The sequence below is a fragment of the Trichoderma harzianum genome (assembly GCF_003025095.1).
Source record: "Trichoderma harzianum CBS 226.95 unplaced genomic scaffold M431scaffold_2, whole genome shotgun sequence".
NCBI lineage: Eukaryota > Fungi > Ascomycota > Sordariomycetes > Hypocreales > Hypocreaceae > Trichoderma > Trichoderma harzianum.
Window position 1 is genome coordinate 2,322,825 of NW_020209250.1, and position 13,534 is coordinate 2,336,358.

General features: G+C 47.4%; 7 protein-coding genes across 7 annotated transcripts; 5 read left to right on the plus strand and 2 right to left on the minus strand.

Moving 5' to 3' along the window:
- Positions 1-329: 329 nt before the first annotated feature.
- On the minus strand, positions 330-1,374 carry M431DRAFT_490895 (hypothetical protein; the record flags this gene model as incomplete). The annotated part of the gene is made up of 3 exons (XM_024916849.1): positions 330-1,136; positions 1,189-1,278; positions 1,333-1,374. 3 exons carry the CDS (start codon positions 1,372-1,374, stop codon positions 330-332), a joined length of 939 nt encoding a protein of 312 aa, XP_024778970.1.
- Positions 1,375-2,572: 1,198 nt separating this feature from the next.
- On the minus strand, positions 2,573-3,528 carry M431DRAFT_504210 (hypothetical protein). The gene has a single exon (XM_024918433.1). The coding sequence runs from the start codon at positions 3,500-3,502 to the stop codon at positions 2,714-2,716; it is 789 nt and encodes a 262-aa protein (XP_024778971.1). The 5' UTR covers positions 3,503-3,528; the 3' UTR covers positions 2,573-2,713.
- A 2,007-nt stretch (positions 3,529-5,535) lies between these two features.
- Positions 5,536-6,241, plus strand: M431DRAFT_478389 (hypothetical protein; the record flags this gene model as incomplete). The annotated part of the gene is made up of 3 exons (XM_024915665.1): positions 5,536-5,745; positions 5,774-5,978; positions 6,051-6,241. 3 exons carry the CDS (start codon positions 5,536-5,538, stop codon positions 6,239-6,241), a joined length of 606 nt encoding a protein of 201 aa, XP_024778972.1.
- An 832-nt stretch (positions 6,242-7,073) lies between these two features.
- On the plus strand, positions 7,074-8,588 carry M431DRAFT_504212 (hypothetical protein). The gene is made up of 3 exons (XM_024918434.1): positions 7,074-7,155; positions 7,202-7,390; positions 7,440-8,588. The coding sequence occupies exons 1-3, from the start codon at positions 7,095-7,097 to the stop codon at positions 8,291-8,293; spliced, it is 1,104 nt and encodes a 367-aa protein (XP_024778973.1). The 5' UTR covers positions 7,074-7,094; the 3' UTR covers positions 8,294-8,588.
- M431DRAFT_298879 (hypothetical protein) lies at positions 8,357-10,773 on the plus strand. Its single transcript, XM_024914144.1, has 3 exons — positions 8,357-9,271; positions 9,351-10,688; positions 10,741-10,773. Exons 1-2 carry the CDS (start codon positions 8,776-8,778, stop codon positions 10,445-10,447), a joined length of 1,593 nt encoding a protein of 530 aa, XP_024778974.1. The 5' UTR covers positions 8,357-8,775; the 3' UTR covers positions 10,448-10,688; positions 10,741-10,773.
- On the plus strand, positions 10,673-12,047 carry M431DRAFT_298943 (hypothetical protein). The gene is made up of 3 exons (XM_024914145.1): positions 10,673-10,688; positions 10,741-11,840; positions 11,924-12,047. Exon 2 carries the CDS (start codon positions 10,950-10,952, stop codon positions 11,703-11,705), a length of 756 nt encoding a protein of 251 aa, XP_024778975.1. The 5' UTR covers positions 10,673-10,688; positions 10,741-10,949; the 3' UTR covers positions 11,706-11,840; positions 11,924-12,047.
- On the plus strand, positions 11,798-13,049 carry M431DRAFT_504213 (hypothetical protein). Its single transcript, XM_024918435.1, has one exon. It carries the CDS (start codon positions 11,841-11,843, stop codon positions 12,906-12,908), a length of 1,068 nt encoding a protein of 355 aa, XP_024778976.1. The 5' UTR covers positions 11,798-11,840; the 3' UTR covers positions 12,909-13,049.
- Positions 13,050-13,534: the final 485 nt, after the last annotated feature.

Genomic DNA, 13,534 nt, shown 5'->3' on the forward strand with positions numbered 1-13,534 from the left:
GTATCTCAAAGTTAAAGCATTATTTTGTTTTTCGATAACCCGACCAAGTATTGTTTGACACAGGCTCACTCATTCGTTGTCAATCCGATCATATGAACACCCCAAAGGAGCGGCTAGATATGGTTGGAGAATATGGACATGGGTGTCGAAAATGCCTAGGTAAAGAATAAATGAAGAGTATTACATGATTGTATTGCTTAATAGATGTCAACTTATTGAATATTATAGTCACTAATTAATGCGCTATTGGTCTTTGTGGTTCATTCTCGATATTTTGATGAGTTCTGGTCGAGTTTCAGGGGATTCAAATCTGGCTATCAATCAGTATGCTACATGAAGGGGATACCAGCGGAACTTCTCACCAAGACATATGCTACCCGTCCTCGGTTCTTGAACGGAGTCTTTCTCAGTCGACGAGATTGCAAATTTTGAAATGCTTGGCGGATATGCCGAGTCTCTAGAGGGTTTCTTGCCCTCGGCGGTGGCGAGAATAGGCCCCCAGCATCCTGGGTCTCATATGAACTGTCCATAGAGTATTTTCGAGATTCGATTTCGCCACACTGTATCTTCAACGCCTCGATGGTAAGATTCTGCACCATCTCTGATGTGATGAAGCCCAGAATGTCGAGCACGTCATCGTTCGGCTTGTGCTCAGCTATGATACCCAGGCCGGCCCATTCGCGGAATCGCTTAGCCTTGCGCCAGGTGAACGAAGCGTGTCGGTACTGCGACCAGGTGGCATACTCGGAGGCAGTCATGTCTTGCGTGCGTTCATCATTCTTTCTCAGCTTTTCAAGCGATGCAGCTCCTATCAACTCCCCATGATGCTCAATAATGGGAACCTGTACTTCATAGAAAGACTCCACATCCCACGGTAACGAAACCGGCATGATTTGAGCTGTACTACTAGGGGCATCCTGTGATGAGCCTGCGCCGGTATCATCTTCTCCAAATACAAAATCATCCGTAGCTTCCTTACCGTCCGCATCTTTAGTTGTCCTTCGGACTGCCTTCCAGGCAAGAAAATTGCGGATCCGTTCAACGCGTGCACTGTCATTCCGGACCTGGAAAATGAGGTCGTCGTTGGAAAAGAAGCGAGCACCCCGTCGCCAAGCAAGTTCCTGGCTTAACTTTAACTGGAATGATATGAGACATGAAGCACTTTAACCTGAAAGAGCGGCCGCTGACCATGTGAAAAACCTGTTGTTGGACAAGAGTCTCAATAAGAAGGATGGTTTCGGTGGAAGGATCTAATGTTTCTCCGGAAACATACATCATCTTCAAAAGATTCAGTATCGAGATATTCTCACAATCCGGCTTATTAGCGCTTACCTGTTGAATTTCTTGTCTGAACTTTGGTTCGCGAGAAGACATAATGGATTCAGGTGGCCTTGTCAGCGGATATTATGGCTAGCAACAGAGTCAAAGCAAGTTGGCAAGTTAGCAAGACAAAGGTCAAGGCGGCAGAAACAGATGCCTTCAATGAAGTAACATGCCCAAAGAATACTGGACGAGGATCTCAGGGTTGAGTTTTTGGAGTCTTAATACTGGTGTGTTGCAGCACATCATGACCGATTTTATACACTTATTCAGTGTTATAGACGTGTGAATTCTCATATTATTCGCACTGTATCAGACAAGCAAGATGAGGCGGCAGTAGAAGAATTAAGACTTGGGGGGATCGTTTCATTTCGTATATTTGCTGACCCGCCAAAGTCCGCCTCAAGCTGCTTGCTAGCCATGCACTGTGCCCCTCTGGGTGGGTTATCTTGTGGGCCTTATTCCTGGCATGTTACCAATCTCGGTGTCCCTGATGGTGTAACCTTACCATTTTCGGGGGCCGAGGTTAGAGCAGGATGAGGTCCACCTTGGCTCAATATGCGGAGGATCCTGGAGCTGTGTTTATGTTGAGCGCTGCATCTCAGAGAGGGAATGAACGGAGTCTTGACGTGATATAGCAAGATGGAGCTATTGATGACTGGCTTGGAGAACAGGCATATTCACGTTTAAAGGTTTGGTTTCGGTTCCTGGGCAGCGAAATGGGTATTGTCGAGTGAATCACAGAGCTGAAATGACTGGATCCTGGCAAGACAGCGCAGTACAATTACTGCCGGAAGTATTCTGGTTACAAATAACACTTGAGACACGCTTATTGACAGGTTCAAAAAGATAGCTCAGAAACGGCTCAATCATTGAGTACGATTGTCAAGGAACCAGACAGATATAAAGACATATATAGTAGCGAAGGTACTGATCACCTACTTTTAGGATATACAGAAACCTAAATTTATACTCTGTCCCTGGGTCAGATGTCTGCTCTCGCTTTGCATACGCCGTAATCGCCAAGTTCAAGGAACGCACATTCGCGTACTCTGGCGTAGCCGTAACAGTTACCCACCATTCGGTCGAATTTACCGACGACTAACGGAAATCTCTAGATAGCTAAGCTTTATATTACATGATTTTGTTGCATCGATGAGGTGTGTATCGTCTTTCAGTAGATATCAACTTCCCCAGCATTGTAGTCAGAGAAACTTGCAATAAGAACAAGTCTTCACCGTTTCCCAATCAAGTAAACATCGTCGCATTTTAAAGACTGCATTCAATTTCCTTCCTCAAAATGAAAAGACTAATACGTAGAAACAGTACAATTGTTCGTCGCACTTGTAAGAAGCCATATTAGCGGCATTTCGATTTCATCGCCCCAAGATCGTTACTCGGCCTTGGTGCGTCTTCTCTTGCGGTCCTTCTCAACGGTTCCGTGAATCCAATCCAACATTCCAAGCTGCCCCCAGGATCCATAATACACATTCGCAGCTCCTTCGTGGTGACGGTCGTGCATATAAGCTGCCTCGTAAAAGAAGTCATAGCCGCTGTGGATCACTGTCGATGAGAACAAGACCAAGTACATGAAAGCCCACGTAGTTACAATATGAGTCTTCAGTATTAGCGGCGGCAGCAAAACCGGCAGCGAGTCAACCGTAAGATACTCAAGCGGATGCGCATACTTGGAGGCAAAGGCAACTGGCGCTGTGAACTCGTGGTGCACCTTGTGGAATCGCCTATATAGTGGCTTCCAGTGCGCGAGACGGTGCCAATAGTAGTTGAAGGTTTCGCGCAAAATTAAATTCTGCACAAATCCAAGGACAAACTCAGTTGGTGTAGGCAGGTCAGGGACAACTCCCACAACGGCCTTGTGGTTTTTCCCTGCAAAGGCATATGACAGAGCCATATACATCGGGATGCTGAGAAGGTCGTTGCAAAGCGCCATACCGGCAGCGCGTAAGACATCTTTGGGCTTGACTTTCTTGGATGTTGGCTGCATCTTGTGCTTCTCAGAAAAAGACGGTGCCATGTATTCAAGACAGGTGAAGCCGATGCAGGGTATCCACCAGCTGAAGAGGCTGACGGCTGTGATGCCGGCGAACTTGATTGTAAAAGGGTCGTAGGTCGCCACTACATGGTTCCAGAGGTCGTTTGCCTCCATTCTGATTGCCTCCATGATTAATGAAAACACCTGGGAAATATGGTGCGTTGAGGTGGTTTGTAGAGTGCAGGTTTGCTGCAACCGCTCCTATAAATACTAAATATGAGATGCTAAGACCCCACGACAGCAGCCTAAAGAATACTCCGTGCCCAGGACGAAGGGGGATTACAATCCGAAGTCTGCCTCTCCGACTCACTATCCCCATTATAGACGTCGATGCTTCCCTGTGACGTTACGGTGAATGAGATGCCAGCCTATAAGACACGCAGTTTTATCTTCAACATATAAGACACTAACGCACGACAGCCAGCTGCGTCCAAAGCGAGCCTAGCGCCAGAGCTGCAGAATCAGCTGAAGCAATAACCGCTTCCATTCATGAACAAGACACCTCATATCTGTGGGCCATTGGTTATTATACATGATATCTCCAGTTTCAGTTTTCTTTTGACAGCTGTTGTTGTAATCCCTGAATTGGAAGGGATGTGCGAACTCGCCAGTCTTTGGTCTTAGTGAAAGTCTCCTGGAGAGTCTCCATTCGCTGTATCGACTCTCGGGCCCAGGGACGCTGCGTACTATCTCTACGTCTCTGATTTCCCATGGGCTTTAGGATCATGTGGGTCCTAGTACTGGATATCTTTAGGCCACATCATTAGGTTGAATTAGCTCTAATGTATTTGGTGATAGCTTCATGACTTGCCCAAACTCGGATGAAGGCGTGTGGCTCAGATCCACCGCACAAAATCCCTACCATGGTCCCATGATTAGGTTCGCTCACACAGTATGGCTTGCGATGTTTTTAGATATTGGACGGCCGTATTGCAAAACTTAAAGTATATCATTGTAGATGTAATGGGTTCAGTTGCCCCAAACGCTCTGTAATTATTTCGAATTATCAAACTGAGATATCATCTGCAAGTCCTTGTATCGTCGTATCACCACCTCAATTGGATGATGTTGATGATACTTCCATTCAGTACACCAGTTAGTTTCTTTCCAGTGGAATAACATCGAGCTGAACCTTGGCTTACCCAGGCAACCACCATCCAATACGGATCGACCTGACGTGGCAATTGGAGAAACTAATGTATAAATCGCGTCTCAGCAGTGGCTACATCAGCCACTTCCTCGGCCTAATATTGTTCAGTCCTGATATCTCCGACAAGCGAACAGTTTGGCGCCGTTAACGTCGAGGATTGGTTAGATATCATGCGGGTTCATGATGGTGCGGGCGGGAAAGCCGGATATAGATATGTCTCTCGTGTGGACGGGAATATAGTTGCTAGTAGCTATGGAAATTTGCGAATGATAACGGAAAGCTTGGGGTGGATATGATTGTGCCAGAATGCATATATGGGTTGGTATGATTCAGCAGTTGGTGAGTCAGCTGTTATGCTGTTTCTGAAAAACATCTAGAGTCTGAAAAAAGGAGCGGTGTTAATAATTGATGAATTGATGTGCGCATTCTAATCAGAATAACTGTATCATTTAGTGGCATAGATTTCTATGGTTAAGACGCTATTATATGCTCTGGGGATGTATACTGAACGACTGTTGTACTTACTTTCCTTTTGCTGCTGCTGCTTGAGCCACTGCTTGGGGACAAGTCAAACAAGGTGTCGCATAGCTTTGAGAATTACACGAGAACTATGTTCGCTCATGTATGTGTCCATAATATCAACTCCCTAAGTGCTGCTAACGGCTTGCAATTCTTTCTAAATCAAGGACTTAATATCTGATAGCACATTTCTCTAACCCACATTTGGATTTTGCCCCTCACCACTAAGCACGTGCAGTCTTCCCTCAAAAAGCCGAAGGATTTGTCCAGGTATTAAGTGACTCCCAGTTTGTTTGATTGGAAGAATTCAGCATGAGGCTGCATAACTCTCCGCTCAAGACTAAATATGGTGAGCGTCTTGGCAAAGAGGCGCAGAAAGGCAAGGCTGGCATCAAGCATGGAGGCTACCTAACCACAAAAACAAGACCAACTAACATGTATCAAATGTGCCTTCAGTATTGGGATGTAGACAAATCTTGAATGCATCACCAAGATGTTCGGTATATCATCCGAGTCAGCTTCTTCCAAGCAAAGCTTGACTCCTTCGAGCAAGAAAAAGGGTATTTGTGGCGACAATTATATGCCACCTGCCCCAACACTCCGGCATAGCGACTATACTATTGGTTGGATCTACGCTCTTCACAATGAGATGGCTGCCGCCCGCGCGATGTTAGTTTGTGTTCATAAACTACTACCAATGGAAGTAAATGACAGCAACACATATGTATTAGGCCATATTGGGCCACAGAACATCGTTCTGGCATGTTTGCCTGTTCAGTGCTGCAAATGTGGCGAGCAATATACATGTAGATAACCTTCCAATTGACTTACGAAGGGTGGAGCCAACGGGTATTAGAAGCTTTTCATCCATTCGCACCCGCTTAATGGTGGGGATTGGTGGTGGAGTTCCTGGCAGCAATATTGACCATCGTCTCGGTATGTCGCCGTTGGCTGCAGAGTAGTTAATACAGTACGATATGGGAAAAGTTGTTGCTAATAGTAAAATAGTGCGAATTACCGTCCCAAAGATGACTCCACTAGATCACTCATCCTACGTCTCGAGTCTTCGTGCGATCCACGAAATAAAGCCTAGCAAGATCCCACATATATTCCAGGAGATGCATGATAAATCTCCGGAAAGGAATAAGCACGATTATCCGAATTCTTCGCCAGATTGGCTCTTTCGGGCTGCCTACTAGGTATGACCATCATCCGGATGCAGTTGATTGCAATTCATGCATGCAGTCCAACTTGGTGTATCGACCCCCGCGAACAAATTGTGTGCCGATGATTCATTATGGAGGTACCGCTTCTGGGAATTAGGTCATGAAGCACGGCATCACTAGAGATGAGATAGCCCGAAACCTTGATGTCATATGTTTTGAGATGGAGGCTGCTGGGTTGATGGACTACTTCTCATGCCTGGTGATTCGAGGGGTTCACCACTACTCGGATTCTTATGAAAACAACCTACTACCTACCTAGGTACTAGGTCCCTAGGTATCATTCCAGTCGAGGTGAATTCTCTTAGCCTTAGGTACTACATGTAGGTACCAGGTTAGTAGGTACCTAGTACCCATGTACTTTGAAACCCATCAAGCCATGACAAGAGAATAGCTACCTTAGTAGGTACTATCCTGTATTTTCAAGTAGAATGTACGTATATCTCGTGGGGTTCCTGAAGGCTACAAGAGTCTTCTTAAGACCCATTTTGATGCAAAAACTACGCCGAGGTTGTTCGAAATATACAATAACCTCACAGCCGCCACCTGATACAGCACTGAATGCTCTTAACGATGGTGGCAGAGTCACGACCTTTTTGGTATCACATGACCTTTTTGCTTTATCGTTTTACGTGACTCCCAGGCTATTAGTGGGGACTTCTCCGCCTCAACCGGCCGTTGTCACCGCGGGAGATGAGTCACAGGCACCGGACTAAATTTAATCCAGTGGAAAGAAAAGTGTATTTACCTATCTACCGTCCCTGCAAACTAGACTTAAAACTAAAGGTATCGGGAATATCGTGACTACCACCACGGGCAGATTGTGAAAATGTCGCCTCCTGTTGTCCACCTGCGGTCTGAGACCAAGCCGCTAGAGCGCCGCTCTCCATGTACGGTACCCCAGACGCACGTTGAAATGTGTTGCTAATAGATCAGTGTCACCCGAGACGGCCAAGGCTCTCATCGACGCCGGCTACACTGTCCGAGTGGAAGAATCGCCGGACCGAATCTACAAGGCTGCTGAATTCAAAGCTGTCGGCGCTGAGATCGTCCCGGCTGGGTCATGGGTCAATGCGCCGGTAAATGATGTGATTCTCGGTTTGAAAGAGATTGAGGCGGATGGCAGTGCGTTCATCTATCAAGCGCATTTGAAAAGTCCTTGCTGACCTTGCAGCTCCGTTGCCACACACATACATCCACTTTGCTCACATCTTCAAGAAGCAGCATGGTTGGGCTACCGAACTATCCCGTTTCTCAAAGGCCGGTGGTTTACTCTACGACCTCGAATTTTTAACCGATGAGACTGGTCGACGAGTGGCCTCATTTGGCTCTTGGGCTGGATACGCCGGTACAGCTTTGGCCTTGCTATCTTGGGCGCATCAACTTTTGCACCCAGGTGTTCCCCAAGGCCCAGTGCCAGTCTTCGATTCTGTTACTGCTCTGGCAGACTTTGTGAAGTCAAATCTGCAGGCAGCGCTATCTGCAAACAACGGCGAGTTTCCACGACTGATCATAATTGGAGCCCTGGGACGTTGTGGCAAGGGGGCTATTGCAGCAGCAGAGGCGGTTGGCGTTAACAACATCCTAAAATGGGACATGGCCGAGACGAGCAAAGGCGGGCCTTTTCCTGAAATTGCCTCGTCCGACATCTTCGTCAACTGTGTCTACCTAGGTGCTGATAAGACTCCTCCTTTTACTACCTTGGAGTCTCTATCAGGACCTGAGAGGCGACTTCGTGTCATTTGCGATGTCAGCTGCGACCCCAATAGCGACAACAACCCAATACCCGTGTATTCTAGCTACAGCTCGTTCGAAAGCCCTACCGTCCCTGTTTCTGGCCATCTTGATGGACCTGAGCTCCGCGTTATTGCTATCGATCACCTTCCAACAATGGTCGCTCGTGAGTCTAGTGACGAGTATTCCTCGTTGCTGCTACCCAGCTTGTTGACCTTGGATCGCCGGGATACTGAAGGTGTTTGGAAGAGGGCAGAGCAGACGTACCGGGAGAGGGTTGCAGAATTGCCGTAGATGTTAATTATATCATGACGGCTTCTCACGCAGTAGGCTCCATGTCGCCAATTTCGTATACAGAACTGTGCCTATTCTTCACTACCGTGGTTGATGTCGAGTCACTTCCCTTTGCCTAGAAGCAGAAGTATTGTGCTGAGGTTCAAATGAAGCTTGATTTTCTCGTCTACAAAGGGAGTCGATTAAGACGTGGAGGGGCCACGTTGTGGGTTATGAATCGGCCGATCGGACCTAATTGATGAAGCCATATGTACTAGGTAGGTAGTCCGATTGACTTTTGAATCAGGTGACTGTCCCACAACTCAATTCACTGCGATGGCAGTCACTGCACAACAATATCTTGTCCCAAGGAAAGCCCGGGACGGCCTCTTTTGCCTCACGCTCCTTCCTCTTATTTTAAACTCCACCGTTTCTTACATCTCTATCATCCTAGTGGCGCCCCATTTCATCAGACCCCGAGCTTTCCTCCCCGCTTCGCCATCATGTCTTTCCTTGCTTGGAACCAGGGTCGACGCAGCTGGGGAACAAGGGCCTCAGATTTTAAGACGAGTGTCGGTCGTCGTGTCGCGAAATCTAAAAGAGGGCAAAAAGCCAAGCCTATTACACATGCCAAGCCTGTGACACAAGCCAATCAGGGATGCAAGAGGCGACTTGCTGAAGACGTTGATGGATATTCGCAATTCATTGAGCTCGTCACAACCTATAGCTCGGATTCGGAAGTTGATTCGGACAACGAATTGGATCCAAACTTGGGATTTAACCTGGACCCAAACTTGGAATATGATTTGAACGACGACATGGACGAAGACTTGGAATTTGATTCAGATGATGACGTGGACAAGGAGTCGGAATTCGATTTGGAAAAAGATGATGCTGTAGAAACTACCAAGCAACATATGACATTGACTCTGGAGCTTGCTCAAGAGATGATCGACGACATGTGTACGGCGTGCGGACCCCCGCCAACCCTTGATTCAGGTATAAAAGCATTGCCATTCTTCCTATCTCATTATGTTCTCCTTGCTCCTCCAATCATGGCCCAACTAACGATTTGTAGTCCCAGGACCTCTCCGAGGAAACATTGACCGACACGACAAATGGTACGTGGAGATCTTCAATCGAATCTTCGAGGAGATAACCCGCTATTCCGAGGAGACGATTGAAGAGTCTCCATTTCGACTCAACAACTTTCGATGGCTTTCTGCAAATGCAGACGACACTAGTCGAGAAGCCGTCCTCAAGGTTCTCCTGCATCCCCACGTGCGGTCTTTTCGTACTCGAAATGCGCTGGGGAAAACTAACTGGGATACGTTGCACAGCGCTTTGGAATCATTTCCTCTTATGGGGGATCATTCTCAAATTCCGGCTGTCATTGGAACGTACACTCTGCTTGGAAAGTGTCGTCAGGGAGGAGCTCTCAGCCGCGATATGGCGTACGTCGGTCAAGCAGCTTCGCTGACTGCGGCCATCAATTCCTCAAAACTATGGCTCGGGGTTCAAAGGCGTGCTCTGGATCATCAGATTCACATCTCCCGCATCAAATCAATCCGAAAAATAAAAGGCCGCTCTCGGAAATCCAAAAATGAAGAGCGATATCTATGGGTACACCGCCGAATATCGCACAATGACATTACGGAAGTTTCATTAGCATTATTGACTGTCTTACCATTTCCGAGGTGTTACATGCATCAGGGGTCACTCCAATTACCCTTTCTTCTGACCTCGGCAGAGACCATAGACATGATATATCTCGGTACGATTGCCCAATTCCTGGACGATGGATCAGCTAGAAAGTTTGGAGCGCTACACGGACACAGACTCAGACCGGACCAGATGCCTCGGTCACCTTTCGACGGCCTCAACCGAGCCATCCCAATCAAACAGCCACAGCAGGGGTTCGGGGCCTTGATGATAAGAGTCTTATGGAGCCCTGAGGATGTTGCTAAATTTATCGATATCTTTGCGCAACATCATACATCCCTTTACAGCCATACTCGCCCACGGGGCATTGATTGGCGTCAGCTTCTCAGTCTTTTGGAGCAACAAGGAGTCAATATGACAAAGAAACATGCGACACGTCTCCATTTTCAGTTAAGCCAACATCCAGATTCTGGGTTAATCACTTTCAGTACAAGCAGGTGGCAACAGCGCTGAAAGCGGATTCTCGAGATAAAAGAGTTTTTAGAACAGAAGGACCTTATCGAGCAACCAAAGAGCGATGATGATTTATATTATCATGTGCCAGCTCTTGAAGGCCAGCTTATTCACCATGGCACCATCCTCCAGTTTCTCAAGCAAGCTGGATTCAGCCTACCTACTCGATGTCGGGACCTAGAATCTGTTCTACCGTTCTTACCCTCTCTACTACACAGAGAGGTCTGGAACAAAATTACATGTGAGTCTCTTCAATGTAGATATTCAAGATATTTCCAACTAACATCTCCTAGCAACACCACCTGATTTTGTCAAATTCACCTCTGAGGCGGAGTCGAGATACGTTGCTGCGCGAGTCCGTCAGGTAGTGCTGTTTTACGCGCGAAGAGGTTCAGGGCAGCTGGAATCACATTCACTCGGGTCTTGGACGTGGCATGAGTTACTTCGAGTATGGCATCAGTCTTGGGCCCAGCTTCTTGAAGATGGAGTACCCGCATCACGTATGCCAGTTTTCGGACCCCTCATGATTTCAAAAATTTATTCGGGTTGGCGCAATTCCATCCCAGATACCCCCACTCTCCCGGTATGGACATATGACCCATGGCTGGACACAGCCAAACACCGACAAATTTCCAACCAACCGAACTCAGATCCCCCAACTACAGTGCCTCCCGATCAATACCCATTCGACTACAAAGAAACCGAAGTAGAGGGAGAAGAATTTGTGGCAGACAATGTCGTGGTCGATGGATTAGACTGGCCGTTAGATGCGCCGCGATACAGCGCACTTCTGTCTTCATGGCCTGGATATTCCCGTGACAAGTCGAAACGAGAGCAGGGGACAAGGTCAGAGCTCCGTGTCAAGCTTCGGTTTGCTGCGCCACTAGCCATAGGGGGGAGCGTATCCTCCCTACGGACCTTGATCTACATCATGCGTGATATTCACCAGAGGACATTCGACGAGTCAACAGAATCAGATGCCCTCGATCTAACCGACACCGAGTTTTGGGACTGTCTGTATATTGGCGGTCTTGGTCCCTCTTGGGGAATCAAAGACATCAGAGAGCTGAAAAGCCGCTTTGGTTGGGTTCTAGACTACATCAGGGCTGGCTATCTTCCACCGGAGGCATCCCTTGTCCGAGGCGTGCTGCAAGAAGCACTCGCTAGATCTCTACTCAAGTCTGAGAGCCACCCATACCACCAAAATGGCCTATTTAACCCACACGAACTTCTAAACCCGGATCTATCACCCTCATAGGTTGAAGGACTGCTTAGATCTCATGGGGCATTGCCCGCGATAACGGCATGCTTGGAACGTCACGGTGCTGACTTCGGATATGGATGGATATGCTCCGCCTATGGCATCTTAATCATTCAAATCTGGGAAGAAGCCATGAGCGGTGTCTTCGGCCACGTTTTTAGAGGTGATATATCAAAGAGTACGCCGTATGATGGGCATTCACAGCAAATGTTAACCGAATTATCCAATGTTGACCAAGTGAGTGAGGATGCCCAACCTCAACCTCCCCCCCGACTTCTGAAAGCAAAACGCAAGGCGGCACCTTTAGTCCAACCTCAATCCCCGCCTAGACGTCTGAACGCAAAACGCAAGAGAGTGCCTCGAGTTAGGCCCAAGAAACCTAGTAAGACCTTGACAAAGAAACGTGCAACAGGGGCCCCAATATCTAGCAATGGAGAGGACAGACCCTTACCAGGCACGAATGATGAAGCTACGGGACCGCGTTCTCGTAAGCCAAGGGGCCCCACAGCTCCGAAAATCAGATTCAGTAAGGAGGAAGATAGTCTCTTACAAAATCTCTCGAAATCTGACAAAAATTGGACTGAAATCGCCGATTATATGAACAATCAACTGGGCACAAATCGCAACTACAAGGCTGTGAGGAATAGGGCTTCGATATTGGACCCTTTGAAGCCAAAAGGCCCTTTATCAAAGAAATTTGCCTACACCGACGAGCAGGATGAATTTTTGAGAGACCAATTGAAGCAAGCCAAATCTCTGGCGGAGGTTGCCATTAGCATGGATGATAAATTTGGCACAAATCGCACCGTAGGGGCTTTGGACATGAGACGACGAGCGTTGGGAATCGATTTTGTGCGTCCTTTTGCGGACAAATACAAACGGTGGACCGAGGAGGAAGATGCTATTTTGATCGAAGCGTGTCAGCAATATCCCAAATGGCGCGACAGGTTGTCCCACTTTGAGACGCTCTCCGGGACGAGTCGATCGCTCGTTAGCGTAGTGTCAAGAGCGGGGGGCCTTGGCTTGACTTTTGAGAAGGCAAGCGTATGGAGCAAAGAGGAGACCGATTTTCTGGTCGAATTGAAATCCAATTGCGATAATTGGGATGAAATCTTGTCTCGATTTCATCGAAGATTCGGCACCAGTCGAAGTCTGAATGCACTCCAATCGAGGGTCAGAAAAAGCGAGACCGCAAAATAAATAATTACATACATTCAGCAATATGGGCACCCAATCGGGCTCATCAAATCCTGCTTTTGTAGGCGTATAATTCAATGCGTATGGCTGTTGGAAGTTTTCTCGGTCTCGGGTTTTCTGTCCTCCCCTCGGGAACATACCTAACTGCCTCCACAACCAAACTGCAGCTCAACTGGATCCGCCTACCTTGTATGAGTCAAACCTCCCAGCCATGTCAACGATTTCATCCTTTAATTCTTAGGCGCCTGAATTCTCTCAACAGATATAATGGATCACATTTATTGGTCTACACACACCGAAATCGACTTTGTTCTACGTCCTTGCAGCTGAAGGATTGCCAGAGCTGATCTGCATTGATGATATATGATGATATATGGTGCCATCCCTAAGCGCCAAACGCCCCTTGATTGGGTAGTGAGCAAGAAAAGTCTTGAAACGGGTGCAGATATCGACGCACGAGACTACGACAGCAGTCCAGCGCTGTTGTAGGCTTCTCTATTGAGGAGTCAGGATATTGTAAAGCTTGTTATTGAAAGTGGTGCGGATGGGAGTGGCCGAATAGCGTAATACCAACAAAGGTGCCAGTTGCGAGATGATTGTTGGCATTCTTTTGGCGAAGAGGGTTGAGA

Bases quoted from the DNA above. Each gene is read 5' to 3' on its own strand.
- M431DRAFT_504210 (XM_024918433.1), bottom strand. From the start codon at position 3,502: ATGGAGGCAATCAGAATGGAGGCAAACGACCTCTGGAACCATGTAGTG.
- M431DRAFT_298879 (XM_024914144.1), top strand. From the start codon at position 8,776: ATGTCTTTCCTTGCTTGGAACCAGGGTCGACGCAGCTGGGGAACAAGG. The intron at 9,272-9,350 runs GTATAAAAGCAT...AACGATTTGTAG, and splicing joins CCCGCCAACCCTTGATTCAG to TCCCAGGACCTCTCCGAGGA.
- M431DRAFT_298943 (XM_024914145.1), top strand. From the start codon at position 10,950: ATGCCAGTTTTCGGACCCCTCATGATTTCAAAAATTTATTCGGGTTGG.
- M431DRAFT_504212 (XM_024918434.1), top strand. From the start codon at position 7,095: ATGTCGCCTCCTGTTGTCCACCTGCGGTCTGAGACCAAGCCGCTAGAG. The intron at 7,156-7,201 runs GTACGGTACCCC...CTAATAGATCAG, and splicing joins GCTAGAGCGCCGCTCTCCAT to TGTCACCCGAGACGGCCAAG. The intron at 7,391-7,439 runs GTGCGTTCATCT...CTGACCTTGCAG, and splicing joins AGAGATTGAGGCGGATGGCA to CTCCGTTGCCACACACATAC.
- M431DRAFT_504213 (XM_024918435.1), top strand. From the start codon at position 11,841: ATGAGCGGTGTCTTCGGCCACGTTTTTAGAGGTGATATATCAAAGAGT.